This window comes from Centroberyx affinis, unplaced genomic scaffold, assembly GCF_046629955.1.
Source record: "Centroberyx affinis isolate AG114_WGS23_722 - 3 ecotype Tasmania unplaced genomic scaffold, CSIRO-AGI_Caff_v1 ptg001198l_1, whole genome shotgun sequence".
Lineage (NCBI taxonomy): Eukaryota > Metazoa > Chordata > Actinopteri > Beryciformes > Berycidae > Centroberyx > Centroberyx affinis.
Genome location: NW_027279720.1, coordinates 308,544 through 328,099, shown reverse-complemented (window position 1 = coordinate 328,099; position 19,556 = coordinate 308,544). Strand labels below are relative to the sequence as shown.

Genomic DNA, 19,556 nt, shown 5'->3' with positions numbered 1-19,556 from the left:
CTATATTATGAATCTAATACCTGCTATACACCAGTTTAAAAAATATAATACGTATAAGAACACCGTTAAACAAAGCGTGCAGTTACACGGCCGCTAAAAGCATTACTTTGCCTTATAAAACTGCTGTTCTGAGATCAGCAAACCGATCCCACATTGCCAAATCCATTCACATACTGTAAGTCAAAGACGGCCCCATTTTCTTCGACACTTCAAAACTGATTCAGAATCGGCAGCTGATCGCTACCTACAGATGCGACATAGGGAAGGGAAGCACTGCCCGGAAGCTATAGGTTACATTGCTCTAGCTAGCACCTAACTTAGCTTAGTTAGTAGGTAGCAGCAGCTAGCTATCGTAACGTTCATTCCACACCGAGGTTGGAAACTGTAAGTTTACAGCTAACTACTGTCAGGGAAACAATGATTTGCCTCTGTTCAATACGCAACAGGGTTATTGGCATAAGTTATCAGTTAACGTTAGCAATGTCATTAATAACCTAATCGAGTTCAGTAACGTTATCGTGGTTAACTAACTGGGAGGTGGTCTCAGTTCCCACTGCTAGCTTACGGGGGCACTACTGTTACTCCATGCATTGGACTACGCTTGCGAGATTGGCTCTACCTTTTTGGCTAGCTTTTCTTATCTTTCCTAAAACTAGGTGGAGTCTGGAGAGGCCTGGATAATGTGCTTCAACTTTAGGCCTGTCTCTGTTATTGCTGGAATAGGCCTACAGTGCTGTTGTCAAACTAATATCTAGCCTAGCCAGTATGCTAACGTTAACTAGTAAAAGAGTATGAAGCTGCCAAATATTGTTTGGAGTAACATCGCTAAAAGTTGAATTGTAGTAAACCTGTATTACTCTAAATCTTATACTTTTATTTGCTGGGACAAAATCTAAAGGCCAGGTTCAAATGATTTTTATGGCTTATTGTTCCTGGCGCTGTCAACTAACCTGGACACACTGCCTTCCTGTGGTGCTGATGGACTGACAACAGCTGAGCGCACTAGTTTTCGACCGCATTTTGCGCATTTCTTTAAATGTCAGGTGTTAAATTTGGGCATAAGGTATTGGGCAGCGGGAACTAAGATGAAGCACAATCTCTGTGTGTGTGTCTCTCTCTCTCTCTCTCTCTCTCTCCAAAATGCAGAAATTTCTCTGCTTAACTCAGAAAAAGTGTAGATAATGTTTAGTGTAACAAAAGAAGTTAACATGTCAGAAACTAGGGTGTGATTATGGATGTTGATTTGAACTTCCAAGGCTATATATATTAACAGCTTTTTGTAGTTTCAAAACATTTCTTAAGTCAGAGGTTTTCTGACAGACTATGAAAAACTTTTGCATGCCTTTATTGCAAGTAGATTGCTCTCTTTTCCATCTTTATGGGAAAAACAACAACACAAGAGTGGCTGCATCTGAATGTTGAATGAAGAATCTGGAGTAGGACAAGAAAAGCTGAACACATCACATCTGTTCTTTGATCGCTGCACTGGCCTCCAGTGAGCATTACAGTTGACTTTTAAGAGTCTGCTGCTTGTCTACAAAGCCCTTAATGGACTGGCTCTGCAGTGCATTTCTGACTCGCTTACTAGATATGAGCCGACTAGGACTCTCAGGTTTTCTGGCCAGGATTATATCAAAATATGGCAAAGCCCATTTTAGCTGTTAGGCTCAGTTATTAGAATAGCCTGCCAGAGGAGCTGAGGTTCGCCCCAACATTCACCTCTCTAAAACTTTTCCATAAAGCCTTCGACTAGATTTTATCTGTATGTGAGAGACAAAGTGAGAGAGAGAGTGTGTGTGTGTGTGTGTGTGCGTGTTCTTGGGGGAGAGAGAGGGTTGCTTTTATTATTATGTAAAGCACATTGAGTTTCTTTGTGTGGTAAAGTGCTTTACAAATAAAATTTGATTTGACTTGTCTCTCTCTTTCATCCTTTCTCTCCTTCCTTCTCTCTCTCCTCTCTTCAGCTTGACAAAGTGCAAAATGGCGTCCTCTCCACCACACAACTTCTCCTGGGTCGAACCAGGCAAGCTGGCTGGGTTGGCGCTTCCCAGAATGCCGGCCGACTACCGGTATCTGCTGGACAACGGCATCAAACACCTGGTCTGCCTGTGTGAGAGGAAACCACCTCACCATGACACATGCCCGGAGTTACAGCTGCACCACATCAAGATAACTGACTTCACTCCTCCATCACCAAGCCAGATTGATAGATTCCTGTCCATCGTGGATGAGGCTAACTCCAAGGGTGAGGTAAGGATCTCACACTGTGCTGGATGGCGGTGCTTGTAAAATAGTTTCTGGAGGCTGTAGGGTTTAATCTAGGACAGAAAATGTTCTGGTCTCTAGTTTCCAGTTTGCTCTGACTGATCCAGTGAGCCAGGAGTCCAACTGGCAAAGGACAAAAAAAAAATATTTCGCAACCTTGCAGCTCCTCCAAGGGAAAAATGGCTTTAATAGCTTTTGTCCGTTTGCAGTTTTGTTACCCTGACAAAAGCCGTTACAGCTGAAATGCATTGGGTTTTTATAGCTTCAGTCAGTTGTTCTCCAAGAGTAGCTTAAGTTTTTCATCCAGTATTCTTACAGTGTTTCATATATATCAATTAGGGCTGGGCGATAATTCAATATCATTGTTTATCGTCTTTCAGTGGAATCATATTGTGGTGATATGGTGATTTTTGGAATATCATGACACAATTCTGCTGTCTAAATTGATGATAATCAAATTTGATTTAAAAACTCTATTATTTGAACATTTCAGTTTTATTTGACATCACACCTAACATTACCATTTGGTTCAATGCAGTGAACATTAGATTATTTAACATTAGGGGTGGGGGGAAAATCGATTCACTTAAGTATCGCGATTTTTTTTTTTTTTTTCTACGATTTTTAATAGATTTTTTTTTATTCCTGAATCGATATAATTCGAATTCAATTGTTTCGTTTTAGTCTATGCTTATTAGACGAGGTGGAAAGAAGTTACCGCTTTTATCCAGCAGATGGCGAAACGTGTTTGTGTTGAGGTAGAAGGATCTAGACTTTGATGGTTAGCAGCTGCAGAACCGGGGAGCAGTGCGTTTAAGACACAGACATCCGTGGCCCACGAAAAGTCAACCATAAAGCCCCCCCCCCCCCCTCGACTTGCCTGAGTCCTTCGTTCTGTCTTGCCGATAGACGGAGAAAAAACCCTCCGGCGAGACGGGACAGTCGGGCACGCGGGGCTCCAGCCACGTGTCGGTTGGTGTTTAATCCGTGCGTGCAGCTCGTCGAGTTTGTTGTCCAAGGACTGAACGTTAGCTAGCAGATATGTTGTTTCTCTGTCGGGTTGTGTTGCACAGAGCCCCGGCGCACTTCCCTCTCTTAGTTTTCCTCCGTCGGCGCGCAGAATGAGTTAAAGTACCGTATGTGCAAAAAGAACCAGTAATACAAAGTAAATCCACACAAGTTTGCTGAGTTGACACGGAGCTCTCAGGTGCTTTCCGTTTGGCCAAAATGTGGCCTCTCCTCCGTCCTCGCTGACTCGGCATCCAAAAATGAGCCTCAATCATGAAGGACGATCCAATTAGTCAAAAAAAACGCATGAAGGATCCTTCATGTCTGCTCGTCAGTGCGGCGCATCGGAAGTCTTTTGAGCACTAGCTTGATGAGCAGGAACAGCTAAATGTTGCAGTTTACTTCAAAAAGTATACATATTTTTTATTCATTCTATTGTACATTTTATGCATCACTTTTATATGCAGTATAGCAATGATGCTGCCGAAATAAATCTCAGAAAGACTGACTGATATGTGATGTGCATTGTTTTTTTGAAATATGACTCATGATATAGGCCTACAGTCTCTAGAAGTGTATGATTCAACTTTTTCCCATGGTCTAGTGTTAAAAAAGCAAACGAAAATCGCAATAAATTGTAATATCGAATCGCAATACTTGTAGAATCGCAATACTTAAGAATCGCAATACATATCGAATCGGCACCTAAGTATCGTGATAGTATCGAATCGGGAGATAAGCATATCGTCCCAGCCCTATTTAACGTGTTATTTTGTGTACACAAGCCATATTGTGATATACTGTATATCGATAATCGAAAAAAAAAATCCTTATGATTATCATGATATTGATTTCAACCATATCGCCCAGCCCTAATACCAGTGCTTAAAAATAATAGGCAAATACCCGTCTCATAACAGAACCTACAACACACCATGATGCTCATTTGGGAGGTGTGTGGTATGATAGAAGATTTAACAAGTGAACTGATGGTGTTGTCCCTCTTCAGGGTGTAGCAGTGCACTGCATGCACGGCCACGGCAGGACGGGCACCATGCTGGCCTGCTACCTGGTGAAGAAGAGGAAGATTGCGGGTGTGGACGCCATCAACGAGATCCGGAGAATACGCCACGGCTCCATCGAAACTCACGAACAAGAGAAGGCAGTGGTGCAGTTTCATCAGCGCACAAAATAACACATTTTTACACAGGAAATAACAGTTCTGCACTTGTTAGGAAACGGAAGTGGCAATGATTATTACAGTTCAATGTGCAATAAGATTTATTTTTAAAACAAGCGTATAATAAGTGGAGGAATGTTTTTAAGTGCCTCAACGATGCTAATTATAAAGGATGATTTTTCTTATCCATCTGCTAAAATAAAACAAAGAATACAAAATTACAAGAAATGGTACAGTAAGTGTTTAGACAGATGATAAAACAAAAAAATTACAAGTTTTGCACAATAGTACTAAACTAAAACATTAAAATCTAAGATAAACACATTCATAGTTCAGTCAATACACTACAATACACTGCTTTTTCTACATGACATACTGTCGTTTTGCTAGCACATGATGTGAACTACTTTCTTCTTCTTTACATAGAGATTATCTTCATCTTTTGAGGTTTCTGTTTACAAGGCTTGAAGCTTAATTTAGGCACTGGACGCCGGGGAGAAGAGTCGTTGACGCTCCTTGAACGTGAGGTTTTCAGGAGCCGGTGCTCTCTTGATTTTCCCCTGCTGGTTTCTGTAAATAAGTATTGATAATAGCAGAAATACTTGAATTTTATTACTTGTCGAGAATCGTTTCTGTTGACGTAAAATGCTAGCCTGTGCTATTTTAAAACAAAATATATTTATAGAATGTAGTCTATAGATTTATATTTTGTTTTACTCAGGGAAGTGTTTAGAGTAGAATTAAATGCACCAATGTCTCGCATAATTTTAAATAATGGAATAAGCTAGTTGTGATGGTACACTACTGTGCATGGACATTTCTGCCATATTAAGTGATCACGAGAAAAATGCTGTTTAAATATCACAATTGCCATTTTAATTTGATTCAATTACAACATTATGTTTAAACACAAACAAAAAGTTAAAACTCACTCTTTTGATGCCATGGTGTGAAAGTCTTGAGCAGGTCCACTTGATCTTTGATCTGTCAAACACATGGAAACGTTATAATTCAAATCAAAAGGATGTCTGATGAACACAGCCTCTTTTGAAAGGATCAAACTAACAGCGAAATGCCTTTTCAGTAATGTTTGCTTCTCTGTCATGCATTTGTCATTTACCAATACACAGGACCTGATGTTGAAATCCTTTGTGCCATAATTGTGAAGGATTGAGTTCTTCTGGTTGTCATACCTGTGGTTGTCTTTGCCTCATCGTCCCTTTGGGAGAGATGAGTTCTCGCCTGCTCTTCCTTCAATTCACTGTTTTCTTTTCCTCCAGAGTTCCTCTTGTTCTGTATGTGGACAAATATAATTATTAAACAAATGGCCAAAAATATAAATTGTTCTGACTTTTTGAGTGTCTGCTTTACTGTATATTTACATGACTATATGGGTAAAGCATTCTATGAAGTGCATGTTTTATAGGACATAAGTGTAGTTGTAATTGACTAGAGACACGTTTGTCTTGTGACAATAAGCACCTATAGTGATTTATAAGTAATGAAGCTTATTTATAATATTTTATAAACATTTGCATACAAATACAAGTTATAGAATATGTTGTATATGTGTAACGTATTACAGCAATCCCCATCTAGGTTGGGAAATGCTTGGAGTGGATCACTTTATTTAAAGCAAACAAAAAGTGGTTTATAAAGCAGAGCAAACATCTAATTTTACTTAAAGCAAACAGAAACACATGAATAGTCATTCATAAAGCTCTACAATGCACTACAATCATGGAGTCATAATGTCACGAAGGGAGGATTGTAATAAATATATACATAAATGTAATCCATTATGAGAAAATACTTCTAAAACATTAAAAGTGCGCTTTATAACCACTTATAAATCACTACAGGTTCTGATAGATAATGTCATAAGACATTATAAACATGCTTATATTGTGTTATAGCTTCAATTATAATCTACTATAAACATATACTTAATAGAAAGTGTTATCATGTTGTCATGTGAAAGCCTCATAACTCCAGTATTAGTTTAGTTTTAACTCCAGTTGAAGGATTACTTGTTCCTCTATGGGTTGAGAAAATTCTACGACCCTTGGGTTTATGAAACCCTTTAAAAAAAAACCAGAGGATAAACTAATAAATGCATGGTGTTGGATCTAAAAACAAGCCTGTTTTTCTTAGAGATAGGATTCTTGCATCCTGTTGATCTCACCTTCACCTGTGCTCTGTTATCCAGTTGCTGTAGCGTCAGCATCATGTCCATATCCTCATCTTCCTCCTCCTCCTCATCATCATCACCTCCGTTCTGCCGGAACTCCTGCAGCCTCTTCTGGAACTGCCACTCCAGGCTGAGCTTGCGGAGTCTGTCGTTCTCCTCGGCCGTGCGAACAGCTTTGGCCTGAAGCTCCTGCACCTCCTGCTGCAGCAGATCCACCACCTGGAGCCTCTGCTGCTTCTCCAGCTGCTCCCGGGCCTCCCTCCTCCACGGATCCATCGGCAGGCCGCCGCCATCGGAGAACTCCTTACTCATGGCGAAATACTGAGGGTCTTTTTGTCTCACGGGGCCGGCACCTGGCTTCTGTTGAGCAGGAAGATTCTGGAAGGAGACGTGTTTTGTTGGAGTGATGCTCGATTGGGGTTTTGCGGTTTGTTCCCTGCGGGTGACGGGTTTTTGCTGAGGCAGCTTCTTGATTGCAGAAGTGGGACACGCGTAAATATGATTGGCTTGGATATGGGAACTCTGCTTTTGGCTTCCTTGAGTTGCATGTCCGTGTACCTTCAGATTTTGGGTCAACCTCACTGTCAGCAAAGAAGAAGAACTCTTCTGGAAGGTGATGAGCGGAGGATTTGATTTTGTGTCGACCGCTCTGGACAGAGGGATGTCAATGCGTATCGGCTGGATTGAAGGTGTTGGGTTTTGTGGCAGAGGGGTTCTCCACAGGCCAGCGCCACTTTGGTGCCCACTCTGCTGGTGTTTTGTGGGAGAGCTGTAATCGGAAAGGATGTCGTGAGTAGAGGCGCTCTGGCGGATTGGGAAAGAAGAGTAGAGGCTGATGGTTTGCTTTGGACTCTGCTGCTCCAGTACATGATGTCTCTTGTCCAGCAGAGGGCCTCCGCTGTCCACACACAAGTTCTCCTGTGAGACGGCTTGACGCTAAGGGGAGAGAAATATTGGAGGTAAAATGTTTACTGCTTAATAAGAAATCGGTATGATCAGTGATACATTAGTGGTACATTAAAAGGTGGTTAAACTATGACCGATCATCATCATCATCATCAAACAATATAAAACAATGTAAACAAACAAGGTAAACTGTATTCCACAAATGAAAAGGTGAGTTTAGATGGGGTTACCCTCCACTACATCCCTGCATATAACTGCATTGGGTGCAATCTCTTTTGTAAGCAAGGGATCCAAGATAGTTAATAGATTTTTATAATTATTCCACATTTGAATTTTTACTTTTATTCATAAACATTTTGTAAGTGTAGATGCCACATTTTTCCAAAAGCGGATATCTCAATTTGAAATAAAACTCATCAATTACTATACAAACATTAGATGAAGCAATGCACTTTCAAAGCAAGATTGATATACTTTACAGTAATTTTGTACTTTTTGCTCCAAAAGAGTTCCTGAAACATACCATAAAGGTCCTCTTGTTGGAGTTCTGTTCATCTAAAGGCCTCAGTGACACTTTGAAGGTTTTCAGTGGTTGACTGGATACAGATGGTATCTTCTTGTCCTGGGATCTTGGGGTTGGTAACGTCAAGTATTCCCTTTGATATGTCTGTATATAAAAAAAAACAACAGCATTTAATAACAAAAGTTTTCAAACTAGTTTTAGTATAGTGACTTGATTGCTTTCATTCCTAAATCACAAACATTACAAGAAATTAGATGAAGAAAAGTAGAAAAATCTCACATCGGTGCAAAGGTTGATGGAGGAGACGGCAGAGATTCGGGTTCCTGTCACAACTGGGTCGACAGGTTCTTCTCCATCTTCAGGGACAGAGTCTGCTAAGTATAAGGAGAGAAGAAAAAAAACACTGTGTGAGTTGTTCTTATATGACTTACCCTCAAGCACTCAACATATTTCACATTAAGACATTTATAAGCCCAGCGGCAAGAAGCGATCAAAACAGGAGTACACCCACCTGTCATATTTGGGTTGGACCGATAAAGCTGCCTGTTCCTCTGCATCATCTGCTCTTTCTTTCTTCTGCAGGTTCCATGCTGGTTCTCCCACTGCTCTGCAGGACTTTGATCCACACCACTATACAGCAGGAGCGCTTTACCATTTGGCTTAGCATGGATGTGGCTTTTACCGCCTTGTAAAACAACAAAGATTTTAATCAGATAATGTAGAATACAATGTGAAGAAACAATGGTTTAATTCGTAAAGGATATGGTCAGCGATTTTGGACCTATATACTATTTGTCTCTTACATACCTGTAGTACTTGGACCCACAGACAATATTGGCTCCCCAGTCAGCTGTCGGTTGAAACGGTGAGCTCCTGTTGCTAGCATCTTGCGGGGTCATTCCTATGTTCTCAGGGTCCTATGTTCCCCAGATTTATATGGCACATAATGGGAACATGACAAAGGGTCCTATGTTCCCAGGGTCCTATGTTCCCCAGTTCTACATATGTGCTCTCCCAGGGTCCTATGTTCCCAGGGTCCAATGTTCCCCAGTTCTAGGGTTAGGGTTAGGGTTAGAGACCTTCAAAATCAAATAAAATGATAACCATTGGTTTTGTTGTGTTTATATAGCTGTTTTGAAGCCTTGTTCCAATAAAAAAAAACTGGATAATATTTATGAAATATTTTAACTTGAAACGGGTCAAATTTGACCCGAACACAATAGGAGGGTTAATGTGTGTTAACAGAATATTGAACTGGGGAACATAGGACCTTGAGAACTTAGGACCCTGGGAACATAGATATGCTCCCCATCTTGCGGCTAAAAATGAGTCCAAATGCTAATTTTATCAGCACTCATTTAAATTTATGTTTTTTGCAACTTTTCCATTTACTCTCAACTCCCCTGTGGAGCCTATAAATAGCTTTTTGGAGACTCATTGTTAGCAGCAAGATGCTAGCAACAGGAGTTTGTTGTTTCAACCAACAGCTGACTCCGGAGCCAGTATTGTCTGTGGGTCCAAGTACTACAGGTACGTAAGAGACAAATTATATACAGGTCCAAAACTCGCTGAACTATCCCTTTAATCTGTCCATACCTGTGTTCCTTACTGAGGTTGGTTCAGTTAGCAGAGCCTCCAGGCCGTTGTAGTTCGCTCCGAGCTTTGCAACCTGCAGGGTCACAACAGGGCCGGTCTGCATCATGATGGCTGCTGCCCTACAGCAAGACAGGGTCAGCATGGGTCAGTACTGGACTAATCTTCCATTTCATGCTTTCATTGTCATAGAAGCATATACACTTTTTTATCAAATGCTTCAATTTTGCTTTATCTGTCCATTACCTCCAAACTTTGTCATATAAGAATAGTTTTGGGACTCTGGATAAGACTGTTATACAGTTACTCGCTTACTGTTTCATCAGTTAATTTAAGTGCTTTTCCTTACATTGTCTGGGTCTTAATAAAACTTTGTCATGTAAGATGAGTTTTCGAACTATAGATTTGGCTGTTATCTAGCTACTCACTGTTTTATCAATTTATTTAGGCGTACTTATGTGTAGCTGTACTCATTAGGTGTAGTCATGTATGATGAGTTTTGAAACTTTGGAAAAGACTTTTATTTGGACACTCTCTTACAGTTTCATCACTTAATTTATTCTATTCATTACATTATCTGGGACTTGATAAAACATAGAAACTTGTTCATGCAAGATGAGTGTTTTGAACTACAGGTTCGGCTCCTATCTAGCTACCTTTCTTGGTTGAGGCCGACCAGACTCTGACCATCCACACTCAGCAGCTGGTCCCCAGCAGTCAACCTGCCATTCTGCATACAGTAGAAACATGTAAGAAATGTTATCTTATTTTGAGCTTTCCTTTGATAATTGCAGTGAAATTATTGCATATTTTTCACATATCAAGGTCAGTTGAATCAAAAATGTGTTAGAGCTCACCATTTCTGCTGGTCCTCCCTTGACAATAGATTTGACATAAATCCCAAGGTTACCTTGCCCTGCTCCCTGTGGCAAAACACGGAGGGAAAGACAAATTAGTTGAGACATTTAGCAGATAGTTTTGGTGTTTGAATAGTTTCAGCTAATGAAGGCATCAGAGTAAGAAAAACACATCTTGTCAGATTTGAGGCAGTAATCTACTTCACCTTGGCAGCCACAATGCTGACTCCCATTCCACTGTTCAAAGGTTTATTCAGTGTGATCGTCACAATCTCCGGCTCTCTGCATGCTGCCTGATGGAAGAAAGAAACTACAGTATGTTACTGCAGTAGAAATGTTTTTTTGTTTTTTTATCTTGAGTATAAATATCAAATTTCTTATTGGGTAAAAGTAACTGCAGTTATACAATGTAACACATTTAGGACCACAACCCAACAGAAGTATGTGTGTTTGTTTACCAAGTGTGAGCTCTCTGCAGGAGAAGTTGCTTCACTGAAGAACACAGTCCAGTTGCCTTTGAAGTTGGGCTGAGATATTAAAGAGCAGAGGCCTGGAAGAGTAGGACATCATACAATACAAATAGCATGTATATAAAAGCAAAACATTTTCAGAATAGTGTAAATTTAAGCTTTACTCTCTTTAAAAGATTCTATTTTCATGTACCGTACATCAGTCTGACACTGCTATAATATACACTATAAATGTAAATCATAATGATTTAACTATATCAGTTTAAAACCCGTTTTTTTTACAAATGCAATGGTGGGTAAACACTATTTTAGGTGGGTTTACCCCCGCTACATCCCTGAATATTAGGATTTCCAAACTTTATATGACTGAATATTCAGAATCTCATACCTTTGCAGCAAACTGGCTCCAAGAATTCCCTAAACCCCGGAGGGATTCCTCTCACAGTGTCACAGGAGTATCCTCCCTCAGGCAACAGGAAGGGCAAGTGGAGGTGAAGGCTCTCCTCCAGCAGGACGTCCCGCCCCTCGCTGCGAACCAGGTTATCTGCCGAGGCCTCTGCCGCCGTCACTACAGCCTTGATCAGATCCTGGAGGGCAGATGACAAATGTGTCGTTCTAACATCTAGATTGGCATTTTTCAGGCACATATAGCCTACTCCGGTTGCTCTGACCTTGAGCAAAACACTGAAGCTCTACAAGTGTTGTTCTGTAGCTGAGCCTGACCTCTGACCTCTCTGGAGGAGGGAAAGAGAACAGAGAACTTGCTTACAGGGACCAATAAAGTATAGCATTAGTAGTAGTAATAACATTAGTAGCAGTAGTAGTAGTGGTAGCAGTACTGTTATTATTAGTAGTATAAATCTTTATTTCTCCAGGTTATTCCCCTTCAGATCAAAGATCTCTTTGACAAGAGAGAACTGGCCTTGAAAACAGCAGCATATTTAGTTCCAAACAGAAAAACAACAGGAGCATGAGAGGAATAGAAGAAGAAGAAAGAGGGCGAGGGGACTCACAGGGGGGATGTGAGGCTCACTGGCTGCATACAGGTAGCTGGTTAGCAGCATCTGCAGCTGCAGTGAATTCAGCTTGAAGCAGGTATTCAGGATGTCCTTCGCATCTTCCATGGAGTACTTATTCATGGTCAGGAGCATCGTTGCCTAGAAACAGCCAGCCAACGTGATTTTAACACCTTTTGCCACCTTAAATACTGTATTCTGTGACACTGTAAATAAAATATGTGATGGAAGCTGCAAAGCACCAAGACGTTCAGAAATGTATTATCTCACAAAACAAATTCATAGACAAACTGAAGAAAACAATCAAATGCCTTCTTGCCATTATTGATGTGTGTTCAACTGATATGGGAAGGCTGATACCAATACTGATATTTTAGTATTGAAGATACTGATAGGCTTTAAATCTTACCATTTTTATGCCCCAAAAGTGACAAGTACTCAGTGTTTACCCCATAATTTTATTCTTGCAATGGTGGAAAATTCCCTGAAACAGCATTTAGACCATCAGACTAATGAAATTTATTTAGGTGGGTTAGTAGTTGTTTAAGGCAAGGTGACTCCCCACACCTATTCGATTGTAGGTGAAATTTAATGCCTTTAAATGAAGAATTAACAATTGAACAATACATGAAAAATGATGAAAAATTGCAGGTTTTTATAGACTGTTTTAACATAACTGTGTTCAGGGAGGAACCTGACACAAACTGGCCGATATCTGATATTTCACAAAAGCCCAATATCTGTCAGATATATTGCGCTGCAGGAACCGACCTGGATGATGTGTCCCAGGTGGCAGTCCGCAGCGAGCTCCAGGCCCTGCCTCTCTGCCCAGGCTTCGATCGCAGTGAGCCTCTGGCGGAGGGCCGCTCCCCAGTAGTGGGAGCACAGGCCCAGGCCGCCGGCCTCCGGACCCATCAGCTGGTTGAAGAGCCAGGCGCTGATGAAATGGAAGAGCTGGGAGAAGAGCTGGATGGTGAGGGCAGGGTTGACCCGGCAGCGGCGCAGCAGAGACATGGTGTTCATCAAGGTGTTCAGTACCATCTCTGCAACAGATGCCAAAACTTCACGTTACTAAATACTATTTCATAAAGGAAACAAAATCTGTCACAACATCGCAGCTCTCCCACGGTTCTTGAATCAAGTGGTGAACTGAATAAAATAAAAAAAAAATAAAAAATGAATTATTCTTTTTCTGTATGTAATTTGAAAAGTGCAGGTTTACCGATGCCAGCAGGCAGTCGACCATGTTGCTCAGGATCAATCAAAAAAATCGGTAAGTGCTTCCTGAGCTCATTCTGTAGACACTGTATCAGACACCTTGGGGAATAAAATGCACATATATCAGATATAATCACCAATATTATACATCGGCTAATACATTACAATCAGTGTGATTCTTTTAACTTCTTGAGGCCTCCAGACAAAGAGCCACATAAACCTGTTTTGAATTTGACTAGTCAACATACTTACTTACAACATACAAATCCAATCAATACTTTAGCGTGTACTGAAGTACTGAATCTCCACAGAATGTATACAAAACTGTAGCTTCCAGCGTTTAGATAATGACATTTGAAAACATCACTCATCTGAAAATGTAAAAATTGACTGAATATGCACCATTGGCTGAAGGCTTCAACACGTTTACAGTCAGGCTCAGCAAAGCAGTGTGGTTTTCTTACTTGTAGGCTTTGTGCACCAGGTGGGACAGATCCGCCTGAGCTTGCTGCGTGAGCGGGCTGAGATCCTGGTCATGCTTGAGGAAGTTTAAGAGCTCAGAGGAGTTGGCCATCCAGAAGGCAAGAGCACCGGCGATGGCCTGCTGCTTCTGAAAGGACACACACACACACACACACACACACACACACACACACACACACACACACACACACACACACACACCAAGCAAGAGTGTAATGTAAGCTCAGAGTAAATGCAAACAACATGAAGTGTTAGCATTTCTAAAATCCATCACCTGAAGTTTATGATAGAGAATCCTGTCTGTAAAGGTGTTATAATTTTGTCACTCATAGACTTAAGTTACATGATGTCCTTTTAAACATAATAAATTATCTTTAAGTTTCTGTTAGGAGTCATTTTAGGTGTCAATAAGTGACACCCACTCCTTATTTCACAGGATGGGTATCTCAGTTTGGACCAAAACTCTTTTTATATGCTCTGTATCATTTATTCAGTTTCATCCGCTGCTCGGTCTACACAAATGTAACAAAGTGCGAGGTTTCCTGGACTTGCCTGAATGACCTTCTCTGTCAGGCCCACCATTTTGTTTGTGATAGAGGAGACTCTGTGTGCCTGTCCTGGGGGGAGGGAGCCTTGGCTGTAATGGCGTTGGAGAGCAAAGCGCCCCACTGCATAGAGGCTGTATGCAGGTGAGAGCTGGAAATGAACTGTGGAGCTGTTGGTGTAATTTATGACTGCGGACAAGAAGGCTTCCTCCGCTGAAATGGAAAAGACGCCAACAGGGGGCAGGAGAGGATAACGGGAAGAGGAAGGCAGTGAGCTCACAACTATAGTATTTAACAGGAATATAACACTGTGGAAGAAAACCTTTTTTATTTCATACTTACAGTTATCACAGAATTGAATTCCAACTGGTAATCCAGGTTGATCTAAGAAGTTAGGCCGAAGACTTCCAGTGTTTATTATTCCTGCATTTTAGCACAGAAATACAGCAAATCAAGCAAGGAATCCCTTGATTATGTATAAATAATGCAACTTACAGTCATCATGATTGTGTTATATAACACAGTACTCATAGACTCTTGATTGGTCCCCTCACGGCATCAAATTAAATATGCACATTTGTGTGGAGGCACAGCGCTTGTAATGCACAAGGTCATGCTTATGCACCCCACTGCACTGTTTCATTATAATATCTATTTTCCCACAATTTGCAGATTACTCACCCGGGTCAGACTGCCTCCGCTCTTGCTGTTTGTTTTCTGTGCACCGCTGGTCACGCTTTTTTGTCTCAGGGTTAGAGACGCGGATGCTGCTGCTGCTGTTGTTCAGTGGCTTTTCAGTTGACCTGGATATTTGTTTAAAAGGGTAGGATGTTGTTCTGTCGGTTAGGTGTGGCTCGAGGCCAGAAATCTGAACAATAATTTGAAGAGTGAACAGGCGGGGGGGGGGGGAGCTTACCCGTTCTCGTCCCCCGCAGCCTTGTCAGGAGACTTAGTTTTATTCTTCTCTTTCTTCTTTTCTTTTCTCGACAGTGTCCTCTTGAAGTTTTGGATCACACCTCCTTTTTCCTTCTTGTCATGACAGTTGTCCTTTATTGTTCAAGAATATACAGACACATGCAAAGAACAGAGGCACAAGATAAGAGTGAGCTACAGTACTTAAGCCACAGACTAAATTATCAAATATCATGTTCTGAATTGTCAAATAACACTAATAATTTATGCATGCAGATGAGCAGGTTGATAGTTACCTCCAAAGTCTGCTTGTCATTCCTGAGGACAAAACGTCCGTCTCTGTTGTCTGAGTTCCAGTTTAATTGTACAACCAAAGGTTTCTCATCGAGATCCAATCTATTTTCTTATTTTGCAAATAAAAAACAGAAAAATGGTTACTGGACACTAGACAGCTGAATCAATTAAATAACTCAACACAGTATACAGTGCTAAAACCTGAACAGTTTTACTTTACACTACGCAGTGCTAAAAAAACTCAACTTTTATAACTGAACAGTTGTATTGATTGTTCATATTGTATTGTTCGACCAGCTGGAATCAAATGAACAGCCTGACTGAGCAGTGGCTTGTCCAGGACACTTTGAAAGGGGATCAGAGCATGTTGTTGGTACAGTTTTAAGGATTTGTCATTTTAGATGCCTCTGTGTGTCTAGTTTGGGACAACACGCACGTATGTTTCTCCTCACATCCTTTCCAGGGAGGTTACATGCTGGCTGAATCATCCAAAGGTGAACACGACATGTTCAACCTGACCGGCATCTTCATTGACGGATAATGACAGAGACGTTTAAAAGGTCAATGTAAAGTTATTAAACCAAATAAGTCTGGTCAGTGGCATTGTCCCTCTGGCCCATGAGTCTCTGCAGTCACTGAAAACCTGGATAAGTCGTGGAATTTGAGAATTGTATTTTCCAGGCCTGGAGACATTTTGGAAAGCACCAAGCTTGGCTGATGGTAGATCTACAGTAGATGCTTTGAATAACAATCCAAGCAACATTTAACTGATTACACCAAACTCTTAACTCTCTCTCGCCAAAATGAGACCTGGGATGTTCAAATCAGGCATTCAACAAAAAAGGGAATATCTGAACAAAGACAGGAACAAATATTTGTAGTTTTGAATCACAGGAACACACACAGAAGTGCAAGGGCGTCACTTTGTGTTGAAAAGTGGTGGGGACATAAGGGCTCAGATGAAAAAACATTTTTTAAACGGTCTTCAACATATGCGATTTTAGGCACAGTTACTGATCGGCGCATGCACGTTTTTGGGTCATTTTAGAATCAGTAGGCTAGGGGGGATTTTTTATTTTTTTTAGCTTATGTTACTTTTTTTGGACAATGCGCATTTGTTTCTTCTATATTTCTCATTTGTTAGTTAACATTTCTTGGTGCAAGCTATTTTTCAGAACATTTTTAACAAATTATGCTTTTAAAAAGTGATGGAGACAAAATAGGCCATTTCAAAAAGTGGTGGGGACATGTCCCCAGCGTCCCCAGTGTAAATGACACCTATACAGAAGTGTTGAAAATAACACAATCTTAGTTCCCCCTCCTGGACATGCCACCATCAAAGAGGCAGCCAAAGAGTCACCAGTCAGTTGAGTTCTTACCCTCGTTGGTGTGAACCTCATAAAGGGAATAGCAAGTGGTCAGCATCTTCATATCAGGCCTGAATTTCTCTGACAGAGTTTCAATAAGCTCTCGAGTTGAAGAGCTGCTACAGACACGCAGGCACTTGGTGGCAACGTTGCCCGCAACATGATCCTCAAAGTAGAACCGCATCACACCGTGGAACTCCAGGTTCTGCAGGGAAGAAGAAACCAGTAAACCTCTCTTACTGTATGTGTTTATCTGTCCTGTGTTGCCTTTTCCTTTCTTGTGTTTATTTTCTCTTTTAACTGAACTTCTTTCTTTAGCCTTTGTAAAGTGAGATCCTGTTGTTAAATGCACTTTAAAGTCACAATGAAACCATATTTTGAGAGCATCTTGCTTCCTTAATGTGACGTATTTCCTGGGTCAGGATATATAACGCAGGGTGGGATCATTCAAAAGTGTAAACCAATGGGAGATCAGTTAGGGAGAAGAATGCAGTTTTATTTGATGGGAAGGGCAGAGGGGCGGGATTATTAAAAATTTCTGTGATGTTTTTATTGGTTGGAAATCTTTACGTACACCTCCTGGTACACGGTGATGTCACCACTAAAGATTTCCAGGAAGTAAAAGCAATATGAGATTTTGATATAAAAGAAGAAGAATTTACATATTTTTTGTCATATTTTTAGCATAAATTGTCAAACAGGTGTGGCCTATGGCTTGAATGAGTGAAAAAGTAATTTTTCATTTCATTGTGACTTTAAGGCAAATTCTCCGTCAATTAAATGCTGTTTTGAATTTTAGACCAAGACCCACTTTCTGGACAGACTAGTGTTGTTTGGAAATAGAACTTATAATCATATCAACCTAATCAAATTGATGGCTTGTTGGCCCTCCCAAACATTCAAAAATCCACTGGCCTTTCAAGTATTAAACCAGCCAAAAAAAAAAAACATCCAATGAGCTTGAAACTTGAGCTTGAAAACAGATATTGATACTGTAATATCAAAACAGTTTCATGAGATCTGCAGTTGGGGCTAGACAGGAAACATGATACTGTATATACCATTTGGTTGACACTTTAACCTCAGAGCATTACAGTACCATGCATCTTTATGGGAATTAAACCCCCTAAGGCCTGGCAGTGTTTGTGCCACACTCTACTCATTGAACTGTACAGGAACAAAAGCCAAAATTAAACACATTCAGTCACATTACAGCCTACTCAACCGCTGATGCTTGCCTTTCCCCACACATTATATGTTCCTCTGTCAAACCCCAATCACACCACAATTGGCATACAGTCCCATTAATCTAACAGCAATAGATTTCCAGCACCAAACACAGCTATAGTGATCAGAGCCTCTCATCTCTTGAAAAAAGATCAGCCTATTCATCATGATGAGTGTGTTTTCGACCCTTATGTGTGTGGTAACCTTTCATTAATGAACTAAATAGAGCGGGCTTATTTCGTACTTCAAAAACTTTGCTATTAACAGACGTGCAGAATAAAGGTCAGTCCAAACAAAAACAGAGATTTTTTTTTTTTGCATCATGCAGTTGACGTATGCACGCTCCCCCCGTCTGTTTGAGGTCCACTCACCTTATCAGGTTGGCTGATTTCGAACAAGTCCAGTCTGTTGTTGTTCCACTGTCTGATGACATTGTCTAATTTCTCTCGTCCTTCTTCCTCTGGCATTTTCGCACATTAACCTCCGAATTTCTGTTCGACTGGCTCCTGCGGCTCTCCAGAGAACGAGGAATAGAGGAAGAGGAAGAGCGGAATAGAGGAAGAGAGGAATATCCCCTAATGGGCCAAACTGTCTTTGTTGTCCTGTGTATCGTAACCAATTGGGACCCCACCCCTTCTTCAATATACTCCCCATTAGTCATCAGCCATCAACTCATTCTACTGTGTAGTGAGGTCTTAAACATAATTGCCTACTTCATCCCCTCCACCCCAACCCCCCCCTCCACCCCTTGCCCTCATTTAACGGGTCAGTGGATCCTTGTTATGTGAGGCTAACTGTGTCCTAATCATATATCAGTCACAGCGAGGCAAATGAGTCCCATCTTTATAAATACACCACCAACTTTAACCTTTCATTTTCTCTTTATTCAAGTAGAATTATTGCAGCATTTCCATGAGTGACACCTGGATCTTCTATCTATCTATCTATCTATCTATCTATCTATCTATCTATCTATCTATCTATCTATCTATAATGAAGCATTTTCAACTCTACTGCAGAAATAATCATGTGCTACTGTCCCAGAGTCATTTTCACATTCTGCCCAAGTCCGCCCTGAAAGCTTTCCATCCTCCTCTCTCTGCGACACGGATGTTTACGCTCCAGCGAGTCCCACTTCTCATGCATACCAGTGATTTTCAACACAATTTATGGTTACAGGTCTCCCCCATTCAGTCAGCACTTATGTATGTGGGGCAGCTTTTGTTGATCGCTCCCAAGCTTTCTGGGTAAACTTACAATGGAACAAAAGCCTTAACTTACGCACCCCACCACAATTAGATATACAGTGTACGATATAAAAAAAACACAAGGACAATCAAGGCTATTGTTGTCTGGATGTTAGAAAATGCAGAGAGGACAACTTTCAATATGAAAAACACATTCTCTTGTAGTTTATCCCATGATCCATTTGAGTAAACAGGTACTAGGCTAATGCAAATGCCCCTTAGCAAAATCCTGTGTGTTATTCACTTGAATTAAT

The 19,556-nt window shown here is 40.8% G+C and overlaps 2 protein-coding genes across 2 annotated transcripts; one reads left to right on the top strand and one right to left on the bottom strand.

The window, feature by feature from the left end:
* Positions 1-230: 230 nt before the first annotated feature.
* On the top strand, positions 231-4,916 carry dusp23b (dual specificity phosphatase 23b). The gene is made up of 3 exons (XM_071524505.1): positions 231-384; positions 1,965-2,250; positions 4,283-4,916. The coding sequence occupies exons 2-3, from the start codon at positions 1,981-1,983 to the stop codon at positions 4,466-4,468; spliced, it is 456 nt and encodes a 151-aa protein (XP_071380606.1). The 5' UTR covers positions 231-384; positions 1,965-1,980; the 3' UTR covers positions 4,469-4,916.
* Positions 4,884-18,542, bottom strand: LOC139648370 (afadin). Its single transcript, XM_071524459.1, has 24 exons — positions 18,427-18,542; positions 16,841-17,033; positions 15,464-15,570; positions 15,172-15,302; positions 14,937-15,058; positions 14,598-14,678; positions 14,256-14,468; positions 13,692-13,851; positions 13,232-13,326; positions 12,781-13,052; positions 12,007-12,150; positions 11,382-11,580; positions 10,982-11,073; positions 10,730-10,816; positions 10,524-10,589; positions 10,323-10,396; positions 9,670-9,788; positions 8,585-8,758; positions 8,353-8,444; positions 8,074-8,217; positions 6,639-7,580; positions 5,647-5,746; positions 5,386-5,437; positions 4,884-5,023 (listed from the first exon to the last, which is right to left on the bottom strand). The coding sequence occupies exons 1-24, from the start codon at positions 18,520-18,522 to the stop codon at positions 4,930-4,932; spliced, it is 3,849 nt and encodes a 1,282-aa protein (XP_071380560.1). The 5' UTR covers positions 18,523-18,542; the 3' UTR covers positions 4,884-4,929.
* Between the last annotated feature and the right edge of the window lie 1,014 nt (positions 18,543-19,556).

What these genes read in the sequence shown, in the direction of transcription:
- dusp23b (XM_071524505.1), top strand. Translation starts at nt 1,981, where the DNA reads ATGGCGTCCTCTCCACCACACAACTTCTCCTGGGTCGAACCAGGCAAG. An exon ending in AGGCTAACTCCAAGGGTGAG is followed by an intron (nt 2,251 to 4,282) that starts GTAAGGATCTCA and finishes GTCCCTCTTCAG; the next exon opens with GGTGTAGCAGTGCACTGCAT.
- LOC139648370 (XM_071524459.1), bottom strand. Translation starts at nt 18,522, where the DNA reads ATGCCAGAGGAAGAAGGACGAGAGAAATTAGACAATGTCATCAGACAG. An exon ending in AGGGAGGACCAGCAGAAATG is followed by an intron (nt 10,397 to 10,523) that starts GTGAGCTCTAAC and finishes TACTGTATGCAG; the next exon opens with AATGGCAGGTTGACTGCTGG. An exon ending in CACACCATGGCATCAAAAGA is followed by an intron (nt 5,024 to 5,385) that starts GTGAGTTTTAAC and finishes ACTTATTTACAG; the next exon opens with AAACCAGCAGGGGAAAATCA.